The following is a 15772-nucleotide window of genomic DNA, read 5'->3' as shown; positions in this document are numbered from 1 at the left end:
AGCCGCCGCGCCGCCCTCGCCGCCTGCCACGCTGTTGGACGAGGTGGAGCCGCTGGACCTGGAGAGCGTGGCCGCCTGGAGGGATGAGGAGGACGACTACACCTGGTACTGCCGAGCACCCCCGACCCCGGCCTCGGAGGCTCCGGGAACCTGCGCGCGTGGGCGTGGGAAGGAAAGGAGGGTGGGGCTCGCGGCCGCCTGTAACGCCCAGTGGCGCTGGCATGGAGTGACCTAGCAGGTGCCGAGCCGGGCGACGAGCTGAGGCTCTTCACCAAGGGAGGGACCTGTTCTCCCATAGCTCCGGCTGACGCGACTGGGGATGAAGTGGTTCCCCCATCTGCCCTGCGTTCTGCCCCATGATGATGATCAGGCCCCAAGCTCGTTAGCATTCACTGCAGAATCCACGTTGTCTTGTCTTGTTGCTCAGTCCCGCTCTTTTTCGCAGTCTTTTTGAGGGGATGACGGGGGATGGGTAGGGGTTGGGCTCCATCTGCGACTGTTACTGTTCTTTCCTTCCGAACGAACGTTGGACAGGGTTTGCGTGCCGTCCTCCTCCCATGGCACCTGAAGCCGCCTGGTGACGGAGCTGTCCTTAGAGATTGTTCTTGCAGTCGGAGTTGTGCAGTTGTATGCTGCCTTTCTTCGCATTTTCATTGATATCTTTTTTTTTCAGACTGACTTGCTTTTTTAAATGTGCTGGCTTCAGTGGCCTTCCCATCAGTAACAGTGTCAGAAATGAAAGCTTTTCAGGGAGTGGAGCGAGCAGGTTGAAGACACTTTTCTTTGGTTCCTAGGTTAAAAAAATTTTTTTTTAACTTTTAAAAATAAACTGTAGATTGAAGAAAAGTAAGATTAGAGAAACTTTACTTTCTTGGAAACTTTTAAAGTTATCAGAAAACTTGAGTCCTGCAGTATTTATTCAGTTGATAACTGGTTAGCTCTGTGTACTTTCCATGAGTAAATGAGTTTGGAGGGTCGGATCTCATTTCTCTATTTTTCCTGCTCCTTGATCATGGAGTAATAGTCATTTAATGGTTGGCTTCTTTTGTTTGGCAGGTTTTCATTGGTCACTGGACGTAGTATGATATGGTCAGATAAGTATAAGCTTCAGGTAGGGTGGGACTTGGGTTCATGCAAGGAAAATAGACAGTATTTACCTCTGCATAGCAGTGACATAAGAATAGGTGCAGTCGTTTTATTAAGGATCCTAACAGTTTTTCCAAGCTCGTTTTCCCTCACTTTGTGTTCCTGTTGCATGATTACACAGAAGGGAATGGGAGGTGGAGAACCTTACTTGTTTCCTACTGGGAACTACAATGTTTCTTTTCCCTTACATTCTTTTATGTGAGAACTCTAACAGCTAAGTACATTAACTAATTGGTTGGATTCAAGAATCAAAATCAAAATATATGGAGCTATAATAAGCCTTTCAGGGACATTTCCATCTTCCTCCTTAGTACTTTTTGGCAGCTGTGCAGGTAGCTCAAGTTGTAAAATCAAGTCACCACTTTCTGGAACTTTACGCCATTCTTTAGAAGTGACACCTTTATTTTTGTAAAGCCCAAGATTTATTGTAATCTCCTTTTCAGCCTGAATATGGTACTGGAGAATGCTCTCATGATGGTTCTTAGGTTTTTACTAGTAACTATAAGCCTTTATGCCACTTTCAAATTATTTTAGGTTGATTTAGTCCCTGTTTGGCTGTTTCTGATGACATGTCCTAAACAATGGAAGGAAATTCAGTTGTAGTTTTGCCGGGGAGATATAGGGGATCAATCACACGCTTAAAAAAATTAACATGTTTTTAAAGCTTATTGTGATGAAGCACCTTGAATAGCTCATATAGTTTTAATATTTTCTTTTGAATGGACTTATACCATACTTAGTTATATCCAACTATTGATATCTTGGCTTTCCTTTTGTAGTTTATTTTTTTTCTAAATAGCATTGAAATAACTGTTAATCACCTTAGTGGGATTAGCATTAGTCCTTCAGATGGTTTGAAGCAAATTTAAACTGAAACAGGTCCTATTAATTTCATTCGTCAAGGATGTAGGTGAATAAGTCAAATCAGTGCCTTGATGCTTTACAAATGTTTCTGTGGACAAATGGCACACTATTTATAGATCTTCCTCAAAAAGAAGGTAGGATTAGAATCCCAGGTGGAAAAACAAGGAGGGATCATTAATCTTAGTGAGATGGACTTAAAAATTTTAAGGTTACCTGATTTATAGATTTTTTATAACATTTTACACATTAAGATATTTTTGTATTGCAACATGTTGACATTGAAAAAAATCAACATAGTTTAGTTTTTAAAATTTAATCCACTTGTGAATGCTTGCGAAGCACTGTGAAGTTTATCACTGCAAACTATATACATGTCCTTGTCCTGTGGTCTCACAAATAAGAGTCCTTTTTCATTTGGATTTCCTGATATAGTTGCAGATGACAATTTATTTTTATTTCCTATGTTTACTAAGAAACAGCTGAAGTAGGTATATAGTATCTGATTATTTTTAAAAAATTAACTAAAAGTTTTATATTTTCATTGCAAAGAAACAAAACATGGAAGTGGGTATAAAGTCACAAATTCTCTCTTGTTCCCAATCTGTTACCATGACTCAGAATTAACCCTGTTAGCACTCTGTAGATCCTGCAAGATAAAAACACAATTATGCAAATCAATATACAAATTTATACATCAATTTTTTTTATAGTTAACTTTCATTGAACGTATCTTGGACATCTTTGTCAGTGTAGCTTCATTTCTCCCTGTACAATTGTATCTTTGTTCAAATAACAATATTAAGGACCAAGTTACTGTTAATTGTGTCACCTACAATTTTTCATGCATTTTTATTTCATCCTAATGGGCTAAATAAAATTGACATTTGAAAGTTTATTAATTATCAGATCAGGTGACCTTCTTGCTAAAATGCCATATCTTCAGGAAAGTTTGCTAATGTAGATTAATCATTGAGTAGTTTAGAAGTTTTCATATAGGCATATCTTTTCTAATAAAACCTAAGAATATAACTATTCTGTTATTAATAAGTTGAACAAAATTTGGCTCAGAATTGTGTACAAGGAAAATTGTGAATAATATAACCAATATTTTCTTGATGATAGTTTATTGTTAGTGAATGATCAGGTCTCTTAGGTCTTTTTCCTGAACAATTATTTAACCTTATAGGTAGTATTTTTTTTTTTTTAAAAGATACTTTAAGAATGATGTGTTCTACTTTTCATTTTGATAAAAAGCTTTGAAACAAAGCAATCATTTCTTCACATGTTTATCTAAATTAAGTTTAAAGTATTTAATTTTGCTGTATTACAACCTGATTATCTTAGCACAGTGCTGCCAGAATTAAATGTCTCAAAATTAAAATTGATGGCAGTTCCAGAACCTTAATTCTTAAGTCCAATTATTATGGCCCTATACTGAAACTTCACATCTCACTGTACTATGCTGACTCCTCAGTTGTATTACTACTAATTTGACAGCCTTAGCTTTCCAGATGACCATAGGCTAGAAAGTAAAAGGGTAAAGTATGAGTATCAGAAGCAAATAAAAAGCTCAAAAGTACTAAAATCTTGATGCATACTTGGGACGTGGTGTGACTGGATGATATTCCAGTCTTTATAGGAGTGTTTTTAAGATCCATGTCTCTCCCAGTGTCATCAGGCTGAGAAGCACCTGGGTAGTCAGAGGAAGTCAGATCAGTATCAAGTGGCAGTGGGAGCCATTAACTGCATACTAGAACTTTCTATGACCTGTTTCAGCTCCCTTATCTCAGTGTTGAACAGAGCTCTGAGGTGAAATGACATATACTGGAAGAGTTCAGACTGAAACTCAGAATATTTACACAGATTCAGAAGTGTGTACACCATTAATAGTTTACCCCCAAGCTAGATCGTGATCCATCAGTGGGTTATAAAGTCAATTTAGTGGGTTGACCAACATCTTTTTTTTAAAGTACAGTGAATAGAAAATCAGAGTTCATTGCATCTTATAACACAATACTTGTTTTGATAAAACTTGTTTCAGTTTTACATACGTATGTTCTAGAAATATTAAATGTATTTGTGCATTGTCAAAGTTAGAGAAACTCCAGTTTGTACTGTGGGAAAGCAGAATGGACTTAGAAAACAGGTGGAAAAGCATAGCTATCTGAAGATAGTGTAGTATGCTGGGATAAGTCAGGTCTTGCATACCTCAGTCAAGAAGATAGGCATTTTTTTAATGAAATGCCAAGATAAAAATACGTTATTGAATGTAAAATACAGCCATAAGGGGGCTTTATTTTAGTAGAGTGACAATTAGCAGAATACTGAGACTTATGTAAAGGAGATGTGGCAGGAATTTTAAATTCACTGAACTGGAAAGAACAGGAGAAAAAGTTGTTAATTATACAAGGGAAAATGGTGATGTGAACAAATTAAGGAAAATTTAATGAATGAGATATTTGTCTTCCATGTGTAATACCAAGACCCTAGACAGCTGGCTAAAATCATTGCCAATTCTTCATCAAAGCTGTTGAACACCTTGTGCTATACATATGGCACAGCTAAATTAGACCACCTAAACTGTTTTTTGCATAATTGATTTTCAGTGAAAAGACCAGAGGGTGCTTCACTTTCTGACAGTGCTAATTGAAAATGCAGTGTTTTGTAGGAGCAAATGGAGTAGACTGAAGTGTATGATGTGTGTTTTAAACGAGTAACTTTGAAACACTGTAGTGAAACACTGAAATTGAAATTTAGAAACTGAGGGTGGGGTGGAGAGAAAGTTTGCTATAGGACAGTTCATTAACTAGAATTTGGACTTCAATGCTTTACTAGCTTAGTGGTGCTAAATTTTGCAGTGGCTGCCCACTTTGATCCCAGGATGTGCTAGTGAATCAAACACTGATTAAGCGAACTGAAGATTGATTGGGCTTATCAGTGTAGATGGTTTAGCTTTCCTTTAAATGCTTTCTTTCTGGCTATTGAAGGTTCTTAAAATTACTTGTCTGAAAATTACCTCATTGCTTTTCAGTGATAGGTCTACAAATATGTATACTTCTTGTTTTGACATTTGTTTTTGTATAATCTGCAAAAGGATGACTTTAGAACCAAATGTCTTCTTGAGAATAACAGATTTTTTTTCTTTTCTACACAGTTGTAATATTTCATTTGAAACATTCAGGGTTATTATGGTGGTTTCGTATTGTCTGATCTCTCAGTGATACCACATGTATTAAGTAGGGGAGTGCAGAATGTAAAAAGTGTGGAAAAGAAGGGATTCTATGAGAAGGATAATAGTTTCTGGGCATGTGCTTTTGAAAGTTATGAAGAAAAGTTAAAGAAGATTAGAAAGTGACATTTCAAATGGTAGTTTTTCTAATATTTGAAGAATTCCAAAATTTTAGATTGAGGCTTTTCAAATATTCTTGCAGATTCCAATACACCATTAATGAAACTACTGAAGTTGAAAGAATAGTTAAGTCACTAGGAGGTATGTTATAGTAATGATGGCAAAAATAAGATATTGTACATATTACTGGCATTGTAATGACAGTGAATAAGGTGATGTTTATAATTTTTTTTTTCCTTTTTTTGTCTTTTTTCGTGTCCGGCAACGGACCGCAACCCTCAGTGTTGCACCCGTACCAGACTGGGACCGGCAATGGGATCGCAACCCTCGGTGCTGCGCCCGCCCCTCGCTCAACCAGTGAACGGGAACCGGTCTGTATGTGGGATCCGAACCCTCGGCGGGAGTGCCGCCGCGCTCCCAAGCGGTGCACTGTAGCAGTGCACCACCAGGCCGGCCCTATAATTTTTTTTAAAAGGTTAGAGCTGTGTAAGGGAAATAATTTTACCTAAATTTCAATTTCAGTGTTTTCCCTGTGTAATTTTGTAGATATATTGTACTCAAGCAGTTTGTAGCTACATAATCTCTATAAGTACCCTTTTTCTTTTAAAGTTAAATACAGCTCTAGCCTTAGTCATAGAAATACTAGCCTCAAAGCTATCCTGGACACATTGTGTGGAGACTGACTCTGAAAATGATCACTTCTGTCTTAATGCCATGCATTTGCATAGTGCTTCTACAGTACTATTAAAATAATACAGTGAATAGTCTGTAAGTAATTTTTAAAAAACCTCATGTATAGCAAGGCTTATTACAGAAAGCTGTAGTCCTCTACTCCTTTCTACCTCCTACTGTTTCACATAGGCATCGTCTTATACTCTTCTGTTTTTGCTCTTTATTTCTAAATAGCCTTTATACTTGTAGAATCTTAGAGATCTGTGGTCTTGTTATGAAAGTTGAAGACTTAGCTCTTTTCTCCTCACCCCCCAACCACCATATCTTTTTTCTCTTCTCATCATGGATTTTATAGTTTTTCTCTTAAAATTATATTTAATGTCTATATTATGATTATAATTGTTACTAGCTGAGCCCTGTTAAGTGTATGTTACATTTATTTTCCCTAATCACTTAAATCTGTTTTTAAAAATTTATTTCGTAGTGCCATTCCTTCTGAAACTCTTAATCCTATTGCTCCAGTCTTTATTGTTTGCTTCCTAGGCTGGATTTATGGTGTTATTGTCATGAGAATTCCTTCAGTTTCTTGCCTATGTCAGATCCCTTACTTCTTGAGCCCTTTGTCTTCATGTTTCACTTATTCTCTTAGGTGGGTCACATCCTCCAGTAGCTTTATGGTAAAGAGGACATGCATGAGAGGTACACTTTGAGATCCTGCACTTTTAAAAAATGTCTTTTGTTATACCCTCACATAAGACTCATAGTTGGGCTGGGTGTAAAGTCTAAGTCATTCATTTCCCCTCATGTTCAAAGGCATTGTTCAATTTTGTTCAAGCCTCTATTATGTTCTAGCTGTTGAAATGCATTGTGATTTGGATATCTAATCCTTTGACTTTTTCTTTAGCTTTCTTTATTCCTAGTATTCTAAAATGTACCATGGTATGGGTCTTTCTATTCAGTTGTTGTACTTGACATCTGTGGGTGCTTTCACTCTAGAATCCCATGGCCTCTCTTCAACTCTGGGAAATTCTTGTGCCTTTTTTTTATGTGTGTGTGTGTGTAATAAATTTTTCTCCTTTTTCTTTTTTTTTTTTCTTTTTAAGAACTTGTAATAGTCACATGTAGGTCAACCTGGGACAATCATTTAATATTATTATTTGTCTTCTCCCATTGCTAATCTCTGTCTTTATTTTGCTTCTGGGAGACTTCAGCTTGATATTCCAAACTCATTTATTGACTCTTTTGTCTCTGCTATGATAGTTTCATTTTCCAAGAATGAAGAAACTATTTCTTTTTTAACATCCTATGTTTTGTGTGTGTGAATGCAACATTTTCTCTCAGATGATATCAGTTATAGTTTTCTTGGAATTTTCGTCTGTTTTCTGAATTGTTTTTGTCTTCAGTTCCTTTTTTACTCTACTTTTAGTCTCTTGCAACATTTTCTCTCAGATGATATCAGTTATAGTTGTCTTGGAATTTTCATCTGTTTCCTGAATTGTTTTTGTCCTCAGTTCCTTTTTTCCTCTACTTTTAGTCTCAGTGTTTTATGTAAAAGGAGTATTCCAAATATTTGGCACCAGTGGTTGTCTTTTCATCTCAAAGGAAGTACTGAAGCTGATCTAAAGCTCATCTAAACCATGGAGCTCTGACTGGTTCGGCTTGCTCGTGACTGGGTAGGTAGCCAGTCCAGGTTTCAGTATCTCTTGGTGTTCTCTTCAGTTCATATGTTTCTCTAGTCATAAACCTTCTATACTCCTGGGAGATATAAGGCAGTCAATTCTAGGAATGTAAAGAGAGAAATGGGGCCAGGGTTATGGACTTTTAGTCTCTAGTTCATTAAGGTGCCTTATTCCTCCTTCAGCTAAGTTTGGTGTGCCTGAAGTCAGGGCTTCTCTGGATCACCCTGTTCAGATAGTAAGTCTCTGATCTTAGGTTGTGATGGAGGATTGGTGGGACTGGCTGTATGGGGTAGAGGAGAACATCTAGGATTCTAGCTATTCCTTATGCAGACTTTCAACTGAACTCCCCACTTTCAGGGCCATGATTATCCCCACATTCTATGAAACACAGGATTGGGGTGAGACATAGTACCAGATAGCAGGGATGGATGATGGAGTATGAAGGAGAAATCTGCTTAAGTGAAGATGGCCTAGTGGGTCACTTAGCAACTGAATGTGCCTTTGGGAAGCAAGCACTGCTTGTGAATATGCTGTAAGGCTATGTGGCCAAATGAAAGAACTGTATTACATAGGTCCCAAGAGATTAAAGAAATCTTCCTTTGGGGTTCCCCTACAAACAAAAACCAAAAAGACTTTATCAAAAAAAGAAGGTGGGAGTATGTGAAGTCTGTAGGCAAAGCTGTTTGGTGAATGCTTCCTAGCAGCAGAAGATACCAACTGTTATCCCATAGGATGCTGGAGTAATGACTAGAAAGAACAGTGCTTCAGATAGCAGCTTCAGATGGTACCTGAGAGAGATTTGCAGACAACAAGCAAAGGCTCAGAGACATGAGTTTGTGTGTATAATAAACAATGAGGAAAATTAATTTTAAAAAGTCTAGAGATAAGTAAAGTTCCAAAGTTGACAAATTAGTGGGTCATTTGTCAGGGCTGTGGCACCTGCTTCTCCACACACACAAGGTAGATGGCAGCTCTGAGTCCTACATCTTAAGAACACTGGCACGAAGCAGTCAGTTCCTGTCTTATGACTTTTTTTTTTACAGAAGGATATTTTAAAAATATTTTTTTAAGTATAATTTTTTAAAGAAGTGTATAAACTTTATTGAATTATAATACATAAACTGCACATATTTAAAATGTATAATTTATAGACTTCTGCATATGCATATTCCCATGCATCACCACTATCCAGGTACTGTATGTATTTCAGCACTTGAAGCTTCTTTGTGGCCTTTTTCATTCCTTCTCTTCTGATCCTACCTACCTCCAACACAGGCAACCACTAGTCTGTTTCCGTCACTATAGATTAATTTGCATTTTCTGTAGTTTAACATTAGTGAAATTTTAAGTATGCACACTTCTTGTTTGTTTTGTTCTGGCTTCTGTCAAGCCAGATAATTATTTTGAAATTTGACTGTGTATGAATCAATAGTTCATTCGTTTTTATTGTGGGAGCCATTAGATTGTATGGATATAACCATGGTTTGTCCATCTACTTCTCTTTTGATGGCCATTTGGGTTGTTTTCAATTTTTGGTTATTACCAGTAAAACTACTATGAACGCTTACGTGTAAGTCCTTGAATGAACACATGCTTTCATTTCTCTTGGGTAAATACTTAATGACTCAAGATGCTTCATAGAAATTAGGTGTACTTGTATGTTAACTTTTTAAGAAGCTGCCAGACTCTTTCCTAAAGTGGTTATGTCATTCTACATTTCTACCAGCACTGAATGAAATTTTCAGTTGTACTACATCCTCATGAACACTTCCTGTCTAGTTTTAATTTTGGCCATTCTAGTAGGTATGTGGTAGTATCTCACTGTGATTTTAGTTTGTATTTCCTTAATGACTAATGATGAGCATCTTTTCATCAAAGGATCTTCTTTGGTGAAATGTCTATTCAGATCTTTTGCCCATTTTTAAATTCAGTTGCTCATTGAGTATGCAAGTATTTTTTTCCCAATCTGTGGATTATTACTCATTCTCTTAGCAGTGTCTTTCAAAGAACAAAGTTTTTAATTCTGATAAATTCCATTTGATAATTTGTTTTCTTTTATGGACCATGCTTTCAGTCTTAGAAATTGTATCTATGAAGTATTTGCCAATGTAAGGACACAAAGACTTTCACATATGGTTTCTTGTAAAAGTTTACAGTTTCAAGTTTTATTTTTTGTCTGTGATCTATTTTTAGTTAGTTTTGGATATTGTGTAAAGTATGGATCAAAGATCACTTTCTTGCATATGGATATTCATTTTGTTCCAGCACCATTTGTGCAAAAGATTACCATTTTTTCAATGAATTGTCTGTACTTTGTTACAAGTCAGTGTTCCATATATGTGTGGTTCTGTTTCTGGACTATATTTCCCATTGATCTATTTATTTTTATGCCATACTGACTGTCTTCATCACTGTAGCTTTGTCATAAGAGTCAAAGTTGGTAGCTCTCCAGTTTTGTTTCTTAGCAGTTGTTTGACTATTCTAGGATCTTCTCATTTTCATATGAATTTTGGAATCAGCTTCTATGTTTCTTACAGAAAAGACTGCTAGTTTTGATTAGAATTTTAGTTATATTGATCAATTTAAGGAGGATCAATATCTTAACAATATTTAGTCTTTGGACCCTAAACAGGGTATATCTCTCCATTTATTTGTGTCTCCTTTAATTTCTTTGAGAATGTTTTGTAGTTCTCAGTGTACAGGTCCTGCACATATTTTGTCAGAAAAAGTAAAATTTTAAAAATCATTGCTAATATAGAAAAATGTGCAATTAACTTTCTACATCAATCTAGTATCCTATAGTCTTGCTATTAAACTCACTTATTAGTTCTAGGATCTTTCTTTTGTAGATTCCTCAGAATTTTTTACATAGACAATTATGTCATCTGTTAAGTAAAGACAGATTTCTTTCTTCCCAGTCTAAATGTTTATTTATTGCCTGATTGCACTGGTTAGAACCTCCAGTAGATTGTTGAATAAAAGTGAGGCGAGCCAATATCCTTGTCTTATTCCTGATAACAGGAGAAAGCCTTCAGTCTTTCACCATTAAGTATGCTGCTTTTGTAGATGCTTTTAATCAGATCAAGAATGTTTCCTCATGTTCCTGATTTGCTGAGAATTTTTATCAGAATTATGCCGAACACTTTTTTGTCTATTGAGATTATCATATGGTTTTCTATTTTAGTTAATATGTTAAGTTATATTGATATTTGAATGTTAAACCAACCTTTCATTTCTTGGATAAACCCCACTTTGTAATGAAGTATCCCTTTGACATATTGTTAGACTTAATTTGCTAAAATATTTAGACTTTTGCATCCGTTCATGAGCAATATTCATCTTTGGTTTCTTTCCTTGTAATGTCTTTGGTTATGGTATCAGGGTAAAACCGACCTCATAGAATGTTAGTATGTATTCCCTCTTGTTTTAATTTTTTGGAAGAGGTTGTGAAAAATTGGTATTGTCTTTAAATGTTTGGGAGAATTCTTCAGTGAAGCCCTCTGGGCCTGGGCTTTTCTTTGTGGGTAGTTTTCTGTTTTTAATTACTTGTCCTTCTTTTCACTAACCTGTGTTTCTATATTTAAAGTTCATTTCCTGTAGGGATCACATAATTGGTTTTTTTGTGAACCCTTTAAACGTGAGGAAAAACTTGACCACAAGTCTATCAGATGATTTCCCCTCAGTTTTTTGTGGCTAGGACTGTGTCCAGGGCTTGCACTAAACCAGTCACTGGGCAGAGGGGAGCAACGGAATTCCCATGATGGCTCAGCCCTATGCATTTAAAGGTGTGAGCTCCAGACCAGTAATACCAGCGTCACCTGGGAAGTTTAGAAATTCAGATTCTTTGACCCTACCTCAAAACTACTGAGTCAGAACCTTAGGGGGTGTAGCCTAGCGATTTGTGTTTTAACAGGCTTTTTAAGTGATTTTGATGCACCAAATATTGAGAACGACTGGTCTTAGACTAATGTTTACTTAGGGGACTAGGGAAATGTACCTGGACAGTTCAGAGGCCTATTAGCAAGGAAGGGTGGAAGGTATTATTACTTACTTATGTAATTACTTAGGTAATAATCTTGCCATATTAAGACTGAGGTAGGGCCCAGGAATATGAATTTCTTTTTAAGTTTTTTTTATTAATATTTTTTTACATTCTGTGATGTTGCGGAGCAGTTGCGGGGTGAGGGGGAAAGGGGAGATGGGAAGGAAATAGGGTGGGAGAAGGAGGAAGGAGGAGGGGTGGGGTTGAGACTTGTGGTACCCCATTCATTCCTGCAGGGGAGACCAGAAGGCTTCCAGCGGTAGCTTGGTCATTGCTGGGCTGAGTGCAGATGTCAGAGGTGTGGTTGAAGCCCTCGCCCCCCACTGCCCTGGCTCAGGAGAGCCTGGGATGTGGTGGCTTGGTGGTGGTTGCTAGGCTGGTTATGAGTGTTGGGGGTGGGGTGGGCATGGCTGAGGCCCTTGGCCACCCACCACCCCAGCTCGGGATCTCAAGGAGCTTCCTACAGTGGCTTAGTGGTTGTCGCTGGGCTGGTTGTGATGCCGGGGGGCGTGGCTGAGGCCCCCAACCCCCCCTCCTCCCTGGCTTTGTAGCCCAGGAGAATTGCAGTCCTTCTAGGTGTTATAGGTGTTCTTTGGTGATGTGAGACCTTTACTAGTTAATATCAAACTTTGTCTCTGGTCTGTGGGTGTTTAGTTTTTTCTTTCAGTTCTGTGTTGGATTATTTGCTGTTCCTACTGCTTGAACTCTGCACTGGAACTAATTAGTTGTCCTTTGTTTACTTCTAAAATAGGGGATCTTCCTGTGGGGACCAATACTTGAGCTCTGTGGTTGAGCTACATTGCTGCTTTGCTGCTGATTCCCTAAGGAATGCTTTTTGTGCAGCTCAGGTTTTAATGGTTGACTTTATAGGTACTTCTAGGCCAGTGATATTGGTATACCCAGGTCGTGTGGAAACTCTGGTCTGGGCCTGAATCTTTTCAGAAAAGTGTACCCCCTGTGGTTCTATTTTCCTGACCAGTCTCCACTGAGTGGTCCTATGCTGATTGGGGTGCAGATCAGCTGTCGTTGCTGTGCCCCAGTGTTCTCCCCGTGGGCCCGTCTACCCCATTGCCCGTGCTCCAAACATTTCCCATGGAACAGGCTGTGCACCGGTCCCTTGTGATGACTCACTGGCTTCAGAGTGGCTCCTTTTTTTCAGTAGTTCTGGCTCTTCACACCTATGTGGGTCCACGGGAACCTTGTTAGTAGTCTTGCTGGTCTGCGGGCCACCAAGGCCCTCTTCTCCCCTGCCACTTCCAAGCAACTTCATAGGAAGGGCACAGCTGCGGCATTTTCCAGCTTCTGCTCTTTCCAGCTTCTGCTCCGTGCACTTAGCAGCTCCAGCCTGGAAATGGCCGGGATTCGAAAGGTCGGAGTGGTTCTTTCTTTCTTTCATCATGGCTTCTCCTGCCTTCTTGCACTCCACAGGTCTCTCCTCCTCTTCCCCTGAGCACTAGTGGCCCAAGCTTGGCTGTCATTACTTTTTAATAGTTGTTAATTGGTTGATTTGTGAGAGAGAGTGATGCGGGGGTCCATCTATTCCGCAATCTTGACCGGAAGCTAGAAATATGAATTTCTAACTAGTTAACATACTGTTGAATATACTGTTGATGGATACAGGAATATGGACCACACTGAGGAAAGAAAGATATATTGGAATTACTGTTAAGTCAGCTGAGAGATATTCTAGACGCTTCATCTACAACAGGAGTCAGCATACTGTGTCCCAAGGGCAAATCAGTTCTGTTGCCTGTTTTGTATAGTGGGTGTATTAGTCTGTTTGTGTTGCTCATAACAAAATACCTGGAATTGGGTGGTTTATAAGAAAACAAAATTATTGCTTTGTTTTGGAGGCTGGGAAGTCCAAAGTCCAGGGAACATAATTGGTGAAGGCCTTGGTGGTGGCCACAGTGATGGCAGGGTATCACATTTCGAAATGGCAGAGCAGAGAGAGGGACAGACTCTTCATGCTCTCCTTTGAAAGCCCTCAGAACCACGCCCCTGACCACCGTTATTAATCCATTCACTATGGCATGGTCCTACAATCTAATCATCTCATCAAGAACTCACCTTTCAGTTACCTCAATAGGATTTTCCACCCTCTTAACAATCACAGTGGGGGTCAAATTTTGGGGGGACACTTATTCCAAGGCAGCTGGTAAGATAGGTTTTTACACTTTTAAATGATGGGAAAAAATCTAAAGGTGAAAATCATGAGAAATTTATCTTTCAGTTTATGAATAAAGTTTATAGGAACACAGCCATGCTTATTCATTTACATATTGTCTATGATGCTTTTGGTCTGGAATGGTGGAGTTGAGTATAGTTGCAACAGAGATTGTGTGGCCTGTAAAGCCTAAAATATTTATTAGCTGGCCCTTTACAAAAAAAGCTTGCCAACCCTGATACATAAGAATAATTTGCCAAAGAATAGTACATTCCTTAACCATCTTTGATAACTGATAAATTAATAGGTGGGAGTCCTGTCTAGAACAGTAAAAGTGTGAATAATGAAGTACATTGTTTCAAGAATAATGTGCTCATTAGAATTATGGTAACTTTGAAGGAGGGTTACTTTAATGAGATTTGTAATTAGAATAAGCCTAGGTTAGTGAGGTCAGTTACTAGAACCAGCAATTGCGGGGAGATATTTTCCCCTACTTCTTAATTAACTTTTTATTCCTCAAGGTAAACGTTTTTGTATAACCCTATCACTGAAAATATTCTAAAATTTACCATCGTATACCATATCAATAAGAGAAAACCTTTATTATAACTTGCAGTGCCTCCAGGTAGTTATTTTGAATACTACCCATTACTGTGTAACAGTGTAGATGCTGAAAGTGAGGTCTTTATAAAGTGTATCTTTTCAAGCTGCTTGTTTGGCTTTAATGAAAAAGAAGCCAAATTTAGTATAGATTTGAAATGAGGGAAATATTTGATTACTTAAGGGTTCAGAGAATCAACAGACAAGAGAATCAACAGACAACTAATCTTGTGCTTGGAGTTTGAAAAAAAAAAATGAATAAGATTTGCCTTGTTTGCCATGTCATGTTTATATCCATTCGCCCAAGTTTATATCAGATTCTGTTGCAGAAGAGAGAGATGCAAATGTTCATTTCTAGACATGCGAAGTGAGAAGATCATCATGGTGCCTGTTCACAGCTAGATCGGCAGCAAAAGCCTCTGACCTCTGACTCTCTGAAACACAGTTAAAGGGAAAATTGTTAGGCTTTTTTTGGAAGTTCTTCTCATGAGGTTACAGAAAGAGTCATATTCTGTTCGGGGATATTTGCCTGTTAAAAATGATTTTTGTTACTTGAAGTACTCAAATATGAGTATTGTTTCCATAGAAACTGTTAAATACATGTTTTCTCCAAAAAGAGGTATTCTCTCTATACCTATGTCATACCTATAATGTAGATTTCTTTTTTTAAGGTTATACGTTGGCTCTTCAAAGACGTTCACCCCATCTGAGAAATCCCTGAATCCTTTGCAGTGGTGTAGACATGTCCTAGATAACCCGACTCCAGAGATGGAAGCAGCCAGACGTTCCCTGTGCTTTAGACTGGAGCAAGGTAATTGTGAACGTGTGCGTTTACATTCTCCAACTCTCGCCACTCTCAGCTCTGTTTTTGTTGCTGATTTTGGAATAGCCAGTTCAATTGAAAACCTTACTATGAGGTGCAGCTGTTGCATGCCATTCATTTTACATCAGGGTCATTCAACATATAGGGTATACTTAGTTTTGTGTTACATTTTGTAGCCAGATTTTTAGCTTTTTTAGTTTGTGTATAACATAGGAACACATCTCCCCCCCCCCGCCCTGTATTTTTTCTGTTTGTAAATATACTGATAAGTAAAATGGGTCAGTCTTCAATTCTCTGGGGTTGGTAACAAGTTGCATGGCTGGAAACTGGGGTACCACTGGAATTTGAGCACCCACCTTATTGAACTACTTCAGTGTTTAGACATATCACTGGAAGTCCTAACCTTTATGGACTGGGAAATAATCTTCAT

The 15772-nt window shown here is 38.1% G+C and overlaps 1 protein-coding gene across 1 annotated transcript in view; it reads left to right on the top strand.

Moving 5' to 3' along the window:
* The window catches only part of SLAIN1 (SLAIN motif family, member 1), a 71662-nt gene that overhangs the window by 11536 nt on the left and 44354 nt on the right, over positions 1-15772 (top strand). The window contains exons 2-3 of the mRNA XM_008572527.1: positions 3-105; positions 15191-15330. Coding sequence (XP_008570749.1) covers positions 3-105; positions 15191-15330 — 243 coding nt within the window. The remainder of the gene's footprint in view (positions 1-2; positions 106-15190; positions 15331-15772) is intronic.

Source organism: Galeopterus variegatus, unplaced genomic scaffold (assembly GCF_000696425.1).
Source record: "Galeopterus variegatus unplaced genomic scaffold, G_variegatus-3.0.2 Scaffold802, whole genome shotgun sequence".
In the NCBI taxonomy this organism is placed as follows: domain Eukaryota; kingdom Metazoa; phylum Chordata; class Mammalia; order Dermoptera; family Cynocephalidae; genus Galeopterus; species Galeopterus variegatus.
This window is presented reverse-complemented; position numbering and strand designations above follow the sequence as displayed.